Source organism: Conger conger, chromosome 9 (assembly GCF_963514075.1).
Source record: "Conger conger chromosome 9, fConCon1.1, whole genome shotgun sequence".
Lineage (NCBI taxonomy): Eukaryota > Metazoa > Chordata > Actinopteri > Anguilliformes > Congridae > Conger > Conger conger.
This window is the reverse complement of record NC_083768.1, coordinates 15,724,185-15,734,592: the sequence shown is the minus strand read 5'-3', so window position 1 is coordinate 15,734,592 and position 10,408 is coordinate 15,724,185. Positions and strand designations below refer to the sequence as shown.

At 43.6% G+C, this 10,408-nt stretch overlaps 1 protein-coding gene across 1 annotated transcript; it reads left to right on the top strand.

The window, feature by feature from the left end:
* Nucleotides 1-1,800: 1,800 nt before the first annotated feature.
* Nucleotides 1,801-7,078, top strand: tcf19l (transcription factor 19 (SC1), like). Its single transcript, XM_061255615.1, has 3 exons — nt 1,801-2,235; nt 2,729-3,731; nt 4,064-7,078. The coding sequence occupies exons 1-3, from the start codon at nt 1,944-1,946 to the stop codon at nt 4,368-4,370; spliced, it is 1,602 nt and encodes a 533-aa protein (XP_061111599.1). The 5' UTR covers nt 1,801-1,943; the 3' UTR covers nt 4,371-7,078.
* Nucleotides 7,079-10,408: the final 3,330 nt, after the last annotated feature.

Genomic DNA, 10,408 nt, shown 5'->3' with positions numbered 1-10,408 from the left:
CCTGAAACTAGGAACCTCCACTAGCTTCAGGCAATCTCTGCCCTACGGTTCCCATAGCAACTGACCTATTGCCGCGCTTCTGTCCCCAAAGAAATATAGGCCAAACCAAGCATATGAATCAAGCTGAGAATGAAAAATTGACAAAAATATCAAAATATTAAATTTTTATTTGCTTTTTTTGTGGAAAGCCACAGTCAATGCAGACAACATACAAAGTTTGGCTCTCCTCACAGTGTATTGTAGACTTGGGTATCCACTAGAGTAATGACGTATTGCCTGCACAGGATGAACTGACATACTATTAGCCGTATTACACACATTCTACATATGACCCAAAGCCTGCAAAAAAGTGCCCCCAAACAGGATGTAATTCATTGCTATTTATTCGGTTGTTTATGTTATCTGTATTGATAGGTATCAGTTCCACAAATTATATATTTTGTGTTCAGCAATCATCATGTCTCCTGTCTTCACATCAGTGCCCATCTTCGTCAGTGCTGTTCAGCCCCTACACACCTAAAAAGATGGCTGCTTGTCAACATGTTGACGCAAGTTGCCCTGGCAACGGAGCCGGAAATCCAGTGCGATCTCGCGCAAGGAAGCCAGCCCGGCGCGCCAAATTTCAAAGAACTTCCTGGGAAAAAGAACGCGAAAACTAGCTAGCTAGCAAGCAGCCACCCATCGAACAAAATTAAGAAAAATATACCAATCTAATGAGCTGATGCGTTTTATGCATTTGACTAAGGGTGTGTGCACATCAGCAGATGCTGCTGCACCAAGGTAGTTTATTTGGAAAAGAAAGGAATTACTTTCTTATCATTTTGCTCGCTAGCTACAGAAGCTATATGCACAAGATCTATATGGAACCTGCTTTTGTTTCGAAGGTATGGCATGATCATATAGCTAGTTCTAGCTTTCTATGTTTCTTCGCTCTTCCAAATGGTGGAGTCTAGTTGGATAGGTAACCAACATAATGCATGTTTGCATACGTGCTAATAATGTCTTGTTAAGCAATATTTATAATTTTATCGTTGGCTAACTAGCTAACATGTTTCGCTTGGACCACCTTGCGAACGTTCGCGAAGTTAGTACCTAGAAATCCCTGTTGCGTCTACGAACAGCAGCTACGACGTGCATATGGTGGCGTTAACTAGCTATGTGTTTTTGACATTTACACTTTACCTAGTTGCTTAGGTGTGATATTATACGTTGGACTGTGACTACTGCGCAGTAATTTTCAACCTAACTCATTAATCACTTTGCGCAATGCATGTCAGTAAATTGTTTCCATGTTAGTTGATTTATATGGCCGATTATATTAGCTACGTGTTATATTGATATATAAACATGTAGTTGTGTTTTCGTTGTGACGGGACATACAGCGATACACGTTTGCGTAATTGCAATGTCCTATGTGAGAGTATACATATATTAACTATATTTCAGATACATTTTTGGATGCGTGACATGTCACACAGGCACACACACACACACCTTGTAAGGAATTTGTGCATATTCATAAGCGGCTGCATGCATGTTCACCTATTTTCTTATTCGTTTTTTTTTTTTCAGAAAGTGATCAACTTTGAAGCCCCGTTCTGAACCCTTCCAACCCTCCAAGCTGTGCATCACCTTATGTAGTTTTCCAATTTAGTTCTGTTATGTCTAGGTACTCTAAGCAAGTTAAGCAGAACTGATACACATTTAATGTAGTTCACAGCTAATATATATATATATATATATATATATATATATATTTCTTTTAAATATACAGTGTAGTCTCACTTGTTTGCTCTTAAACCTTTGTTGGGCATAGTAGTATATATTCAGACTATTAGCCTATAACTGTAACAGCAGGAGAAGATTACTTGGACCAGTGCTCAGTAAAAAAGGAGCCTGCTTCAGTCAGTTGAGTTTGGATCAGGTGGGGTTCTGGAGCTGCAATGCTTTCGAAAGTCCAGCCCTGTTTCCAGCTGCTGCGGATAGGCTCCTCCTCCTCCTCCACGGACGCGGCGCGGGACCTGTACACGTTCCGGCCGGCGCTGTCCCGCTCGGTCTTCCGCCTGGGCCGCACGGCGGAGCTGTGTGACGTGGTGCTGCAGTCCACCTCCATCTCCAGGATCCACGCTGAGCTCCACGCTGAGAGGGAGGAGGAGGAGGAGGAGGAGGAGGAGGAGGCTGGGGAGGCCAAGGAGGAGGGGTGGAGGGTTCTCATTAAGGACCGCAGCAGCCATGGTGAGTGTCGTCTCCCCCCCGGCTTGCTCTTTTGCTTTTCCCTCTCCCTCCCTCTCTCTTTCTCAGCCTTGTTCTCTCATTTTATCACACATGCTCCTGAAAAATATCACATTTGCCTACCACTGTCAGAACAGCAGAATCCCTCCCCATATAAACGCACCTTTTCAGACTGTAGCTTAGTCCTCCCTCCTCATTTACCAACCCCCCCCCCATAAAAAAAATCCCTGTTTACCTTATATTAAAGCAAATAAATAAATTGCACTTGCAATGACTATTGTTCTTGGTTATAACTGCTCAACATGTGTTTATGGATTTTATGCTTCCCACTCGTTGAGGAACTTGTGCACTTGTAACTCACTTTGGATTAAAAGCGTCTGCTAAATGACTAACATGTAAATGACTCATTGTGGTAAATACCTGGCTTTCTTATTTCTGAGTGTAGCCAGTTGGTCTCTACGGTGCTTACCTTCCCCCCCCCCCTTTTCTTTTTCAGGCACGTGGGTGAATGAAATCCGCCTACAGCCAGGTGTGCAGTGGGAGCTCTCGGATGGAGACACACTCACTTTCGGTGGGCAGTCAGATGGCGGAAATCCAGAGTTTTACTTCCTCTTCCAAAAGGTTCTGGTTCGACCCTCTGACTTCGATGCCATCACTGTCCCGAAGGCTGGCTCGTTCTCCTCTGATCTTCAGAACCGAATCCGCACCAGCCAGGACCCCAAAACGGAACCAAATTTAGACCTCTCCCCTCTGTCTATAAACAAGGCCACTGTCATTTTGAACTCCATTGGAAGCTTGAGCAAAATGAACGGGAGATGTTGGGCATTCAAGAGGACGGACAAGAACAACGCACACCAAAATTCTGCCTCTTCTCTGACCTTCCGATCCATAGTCCCTCCCTCTACTCCCCCCTCCTTTCCCTCCGCCACCTCGGTCTCCTCATCCATGTCCGTGCCCCCTTCGTCCAAAAGCAGGCGAAAGTCGGCTCACACCGTCTTACTGGAGGATGACAGCTCGGATGAAACGCACAAAAACGGAGAGGCGGAGGACCGCCGGAGGAAGAAGGGGAGGAAGCGGAGGCGCCTCTGCAAGTCGGAGTCGGAGGTCTTCCGCCCGTGCGGGCCCAAAATGGAGCCGGCTGCCAGCAAGCCGGCTGTGTGCAAGCAGTTTGAGCTGAAACCCCCGCTGAACCGCGGCGCTCAGTGCGCCACCATACGGGTGAACCCCAAACCCGGACACCTGTTCTCAGTCTCGGGCCAGAGGCAGGGCTTCAGGTGGAACCTGAAAATGGGCTCTGACGTCAGGGCCCCCCAGCTCCCGCCCAGGAAAGCGCTCCCCCTGTCCTCCCGAGGGAGGAGGAGGGCACACAGCTCCCCCGTTTACTCCTCCATGGTGGTGGGTGGAGAGAACTACACCCTGGTCTCGCCGTCCCTGAGACTCTACGAGGGAGACGGTGACCGAGAGAGAGGGGAATTCACTCGATTACGCATCAACAGCGGGTGAGTCTGCCGTGGTGTGGGTGGGAGGCTTCATCGGTCACCATGAGCTCTCAACAATGTTGTGATTTCTGTAGCCTGACCAAATAATTAGATCAAAATAACCAAGCATTGAACAAGCCAAAAACATGGTGTAAAACATTTGGGCCGAACCCTTTCCTGTTCTTTTTGGAATGATAACATAACCTAAAGATTAGCAATTTTGTTTATTTTAGTTTTATTTGTTGTGTCTGCATTTGTCATCAATGAATTCTTTATGACAATGCAACTTAAAAATGTCTCATCTTGTGCTGTCCAATCTCTTCCTAACCGGTCTCCCCGCTCTCCCTTACCAGAAAACGCCGGGGCAGGCCAAGGAAGCACCCGCTCCCTCAACCGCGCCCGTGCTCTCCTTCGTCATCCTCGTCTTCCTCCTCCTCCTCCTCCTCGTCCTCGTCCTCTTCCTCGTCCTCGTCTTCCTCCTCCGAGGATGAACGGGTGCGCGGGGAGGAGCCCTGCGCCTCGGCCTACTGCCGGCTCCCCCAGCAGGACACGGTCCAGTGGATCCAGTGCGATGACTGCGACGCCTGGTACCACGTGGACTGCATTCGCGGCTCCCGCGCGCTCGACACCAGCGCGGACTTCCACTGCGGCTGCCGGTGAGAGGCCCCCGCGCGCGGGTCGGACATTCCTCATCATCATCATCATCATCATCATACCGCCGTCTGCATACAGCCCAGTGCTGTTCGCCCAGTCCATGCCAACCGGAATTAGGCCCATTGGCCATTCTGACTATGTGCTTTTGCAACTGTTTCTTTCCAATCCTTGATGGGACATTGCCTGTGTGATTTCTCGGGCCTGAGCCCAATCTGTGTCCTGTGCTTGAAACTGATGCGAGATTGTTGCCTCTGACAGATTGCCACTCTAGCTGCCAAGCGAGAGAGGGAGCAAGTGCCATTTCTGCCGTTTCATTTGGGGGGTTCAGTCCTAAGCTGATGGTGATGTCGGCTTTGGCAGTCTGAGCACAAGGACGTGGAACCATTTCAGCAAGGCAGGGCTGTTAGACTGCATGTTGCTGTGCCTACCACCCAGGAAATATTACATCTCTGAAAACACCGTACAAAGCAGTACTTTGTCTGCCCTTTTAAAAATGTGTTTAATGGTGTTGATTATCTAATGCTAAGACTATTATGACCAAAAATGTAATACATTTGGGCAATAATCAGTTGTGGAAAATCAGAAAACAGTATTCCTCCCCAGTATTTTGTTCCCATCACCTGGATTTGCTCTTTAGCCCAATTCTTCAGCCAAGACGTAGAATGAATTTGCGAAATCAGCTGGCTGAGTTCATGGGTGGAGAAAAAAAAAACATGACAGGGCATCTTTTTTCTGACCCAAGGACTTTCCACACCTCGCAATAATTAGTCCTCCAAATGCAGTAGAAAGTCCGTTCTGGCTGAAGTGTAATACTGATCACCAGCAACTGATCTGGGATTGGCTTAATTGGAACCAGAGATCTCATCGGAACCCTATCCATTTTGTGGAGAAGCCGGATCCTGATCTGGCATCAGTGTAGAATCTGTCTACACCTTTGTAACTGAAGAGAATATCATGGGTAGTAGAAGACATTTGATTTCCAGCACAGGCAATAATCTTTGGGCAATATGGGTTGATTTACTTGGTGGTTTACGAAAAAAAAAAAAAAAAAGAGACTTCTTATGAAAACATTTTTACAGAGGGATTTGGTGAAGCAAGATTTTTTATTAACTCTACTTCAAATTACCTGTGATCTCCCTTTCTAATTCTGTATTTAATATATATCCATGTCCAACGAGCATATCAATAGATGTTAGTCAGTATACAGTCCCCTCCAAAAGTATTGTAACAGCAAGTCCAATTCCTTTGTTTTTGCAATACACTGAATACATTCGGGGTTGGGATAAAAAGATGAAGACGTGACAAGAGTTCAGAATTTCATATTTTATTTCCTGGTATTTACACCTAGGTGTGTTAAACTACTTAGAACATAGCACCCTTGGTATCAGACCACCCAATTTTTAGGTGAGCAAAAGTATTTGAACTTAAGTTAATGAAAGCAAATAGCACTTATTATTTGGTAGCATATACATTGCTTGCAATAACTACATGAAGCCTGCGATCCATTGACATCACCAAACTGTTGTATTCTTCTTTTGTGATGTTTTTTCTTTTAATTCTCAATTGAGTCCTTTGTTGTGTTGGCAGTGTGTTTTCGGTCATTGTCTTGCTGCATGATGAAGTTCCTCGCTATTAGTTTGGACACATTTCTCCATAAGTTGGCAGGCAGAACATTTTTGTAGACTTCTGAATTCATCCTCCTGGTACCGTCATGAGTTACGTCATCAATAAAGATTAGTGAGCCCACTCCAGAAGCAGCCATGCAAGCCCAAATCATGACACTTCCTCCACCATTCTTCGCAGATGAGCTTGTATGTTTTGGATCATGAGCAGATCCCGTCTTTCTCCACATTTTGGCATTTTCATCACTTAGAGGTTAATCTTGGTCTCATCGGTCCATAAAAGTTTCATCCAGAACTTTGGCTCATCTCTGTACTACAAATTTTTACTACTGATAAGTGGTTTACATCTTGTGGTATAGCCTCTATATTGCTGCTCTCAAAAAGTCATCTTTGAAGGGTTGATTGAGATACCTTCTCCCCTGCCCTGTGGAGATTGTTTGTGATGTCACAACAATCGGGTTTTTTTAACAGCTCTCGCAATGTTTCTGTCATCAGCTGCTGTTGTTTTCCTTGGTCGACCTGCTCAATGTCGGTTTCTTTTTCAGGACATTCCAAGTTGTTGTACTAGCTATCCCCAATGCTTGTGCAATGGCTCTATTTCCCCTCTTCAAAATTGTTTTTTTCTCTTCCAAAGACAGTTCTCTGGTCTTCATCGTGGTTTATCTTTTACAAACAAAACCTAAAACCAGGCTGGTTTTTATTGTTTAACCAATCAAACAGGACACATCTGGGCAACAAGAAACACCTGTCAGTCACATGTTCCAATACTTTTGCTCACCTAAAAATTGGGTGCTCTGATACAAAAGCTCATGTTTTAAGTTGGTTGATAAATCTATATAAAAATACCAGGAAATAAAAGCTGACATTTGGATCTGCCGTCTCATATACATTCTCAACTCACCTCAACTCAACTCAATTGTCTTCAGTGTAGGGTAAAAACAAAGGAATTGACTTTGCTGTTTCAATAATTTTGGAGGGGACTGTATATGAATTTGAATATGTGTGTTCACTTCGATTTGAGGGGTCTGCCAACAAGAGTGTAATCTGCTCATACTGTTTTGGCTATCATGGAAAAATAAACATTTAAAGACATACTGGTCTTGATAAGTATTGTCTTCATGTGCCTACACCCAGCTCAACCAATTTAGTCTTATTGCGAACCACTTTGAGATTGCACTGGCTGAATAAAACAGTCATGACAATATCACATATTCTAAATTAAATGAAATTGTTTGAAATGTGCTGTCTGAATATTGACAAATGACATCAAAAGATGCCTGTTTCTTCTGAAGATGACAGGACAAGGTTTATGACTACTTCCAGCAACAAAAATGCGAAGCTTCATTGTTGTGTCCTCAAGACAATAAGCAGATTAATAATTGCACGTGCATATATACTGTAGAGGTTTGAGTGTTATTAGAATTTGCATGTATATAGGGTGTGAGAACTGCTTAGTGTAACTGATGCAGAACAATCTTCCAAAACATGCCACTTCAATACTGACAGCACTTTAATCACACCTTGGTATTCATCCTATTAGATTAGGAGACACATTTGTTTAATTAGGCTGTGGTAGGAGATTGGTTAAAATTGGTTTAATGAAAAATGTATAATGCAATTCATTTCTCAACAGCAAAATCAACAAAATGGGAAAATGAAAAATGGAGGTGGTACTAAATTTTCCAAAGCCTTTGACATAATTCTGTTGCACACATTTTGTCAATGGAGAAACAAAGAAACAATGATCATAAAATCGTCATGACTACATTACACATTACACAAGGCTTATTACAAATACTGATTTTGTGCAGAATGACATGGCCTTTCTAATTCCTGCCACAAACCCATATTGAAAAATATGTTTGTATTCATTCAACTCATGCTTCATATAATAGTGCCTTTCAGGACCAAAAATCCCTGCTTATTTTGGATCAATGACAGACTGGCCATTCAGTGAATTGTAAACTGGTCTGTTTTCAATCAACATTTGTCCATAAGTTTGACTTGGGAGTAAACGCGCACATTAATCACTTGGTTAATATAAATCAGCGGTACTCAACTCCACGCCCTGCCGGCCACAGTGTCTGCAGGCATTCGCTTCAACCATGCGCTACTCCACCTGATTTCACAAATTCGCTCATTATCCAAACCAAGCTGGTAAAATAATGTGTGAAATCAGGAGGTGTAGCGCACGGTAGGAGCAAACACCTGCACACACTGCTGCCAGCACGACGTGGAGTTGAGTAGCGCTGGTCTAAGCAACACTGAACTTCCCAAACTTTGAGAAGGAAAAAAAATAAACCTTTATTTTAATTGTCAAAGTTGAGGAGAGATATTGATCGAAAGCCAGCGTATGTTGTAGATCTCTTGGAATCAGGTAAGGGACCATTATGCCACAGTGGGGGTGTCGTTTGAGACCCTTTGCATCGCGGTCTCCTTTTGGGGAGGCAGAGTGGTGTGCATATCTCTGATGCTTTTGTTGGGAATGACTCCCACACTCAACAGCCAGTGCAGTAATTTTGCCCAGGCGGACACTCTTCCAGAGGAAAGCTGAGCCCCAGGAAATATCTGTGTAGCAAAGAAGAGTAAAGAATCCATGTAGCCGACACTCGCTCAAATAAGCGAATCACACCCAAACTAATGAGGCGCAGACAGTGCAAGGTTGGAAATTCCTGTTCGGTCCAAAGGTATAGATTTATTCATTATAAAACATTGTATTTCATTGGATGAAAGTGCCAAAATGTTAACTCCTGAATCTATAACAAACTTGTTATTATTGTGACCATTTGGAAGACGTGGAGAAAATTTCATTAGAGTAGTCACATATTCTATTTGATCTTATCAAAGGCAGCTTTCATTTCTTATATTTTACAAACTATGCATTTATCCCGCTGGATGTTCACCGAAGTAATTGATGCTTTGTGCGGTCTGCTCAAGGACAGAATAACAATGTCATACCTGTTACTAGACTCTGAGTTTCATACCTAGTTTTCTAATCAGTTTGCCACGCTGCTGCCCCTACCACAATGTGTGAGCTGTTTAACAGTCCCCGCATGACTCACTTGTATTATTGAGGATCGTGTACTGAATGTATGGAGAGAAATAATGCGAATAAATCACAGATAGGCACTTCGGGACTTGGTTATCCCCAGAACAGGCAACAGCACGGCATTTGAAGATAAAAGGGAACATCTCACCATCTCATATTAAAAATTTCTGTGGTTAAAGAACAACCCCCACACACACAAAAAAAAAAGAAGAAAATAGCAATGCAAAATAAATAAAAGGACATTCACACAGTTAATCTTGCGGAAAACATTACTGAAACAAAGATAAATCTGATAGATGTTTACAATTTTCCTTGGAGGACCTTGTGCTCCTCTCTGAAAAATGAACAGTAATTTTACCTTACAACCATCCCTTTATGTGTATCAAAATGGAACATGGGGAAAAATCGAAGTGTTTGATAATGTAGCCCAGAGAAAGTGTTTGGAGCGATATACTGAACAGAGAAGGCATTTGGCCACTGGACAGCAGAGGCCTGATTTACAGTGCAGTCCATAAGTATTTGGACAGTGGTCCAATTTCTGCTCTCTTGGCACTGTACTGCAGCACATTGGAATTGAAATGAAACAATGAATATGAGGTTAAACCTTTAATTTGAGGGTATTTATATATTTTTATATATATAGTCCCCCCATTTTAGGGGACCAAAAGTAATTGGACAGTTGGCTTGTCAGCTGTTTCTGATTAGTCTGGTGTATTCAATTGCTACCTTAGTATAGGCATAATAAGTCCTTCAGTAGCTAGTCTTGGTTATAGGCTTTTGATTACCTTTGGGGTCTGTAGTTGTGTCAAGGAAGCCATTATGAGGCTGACAAATAAGAAAAACAGTCACAGGCATAGGCTAAACAATAGGCTTACCAAAATAAGCTGTTGGGAACATCATTAAGAAGGAAGAGAGTCCTGGTGCATTTATGGGACACAATGTAACAGGTTATTTTGCGCTGAGCCAAAAGAACCAGAAATTGTATCACTGTCCAAATACATGGACTGCACTGTGTGTGTACAGTTGTCCAAGTAATCCCATTCCCTGTAATGTTCTCATAGCATCGCTGTAATTCTTTTTAAGAGAAACAGCTGAAAGGAGTATCCTATGTCCTGCCAAGCACACCCTGAGTCGTGCCCACCCTCTTTGGCTTGCTCCTGCTGTCAGCTATGACCTTCAGGGGCATGGGCAGGGTGTGGAGGGAAGGATCCAGCACCAGTGCCCTGAGCTCAGCTGCTGGCCTCGGGGTACTTACAGCCAGCTGGATAAGAGAGACGGACACAGGGTTATTATGGAGGCCTCTGCTCAAGAAGTGACTGACCTGAGTGTGTGTGTGTGCATGTATGTGGGAGTGTTAGCGCGTGTATCCGTCA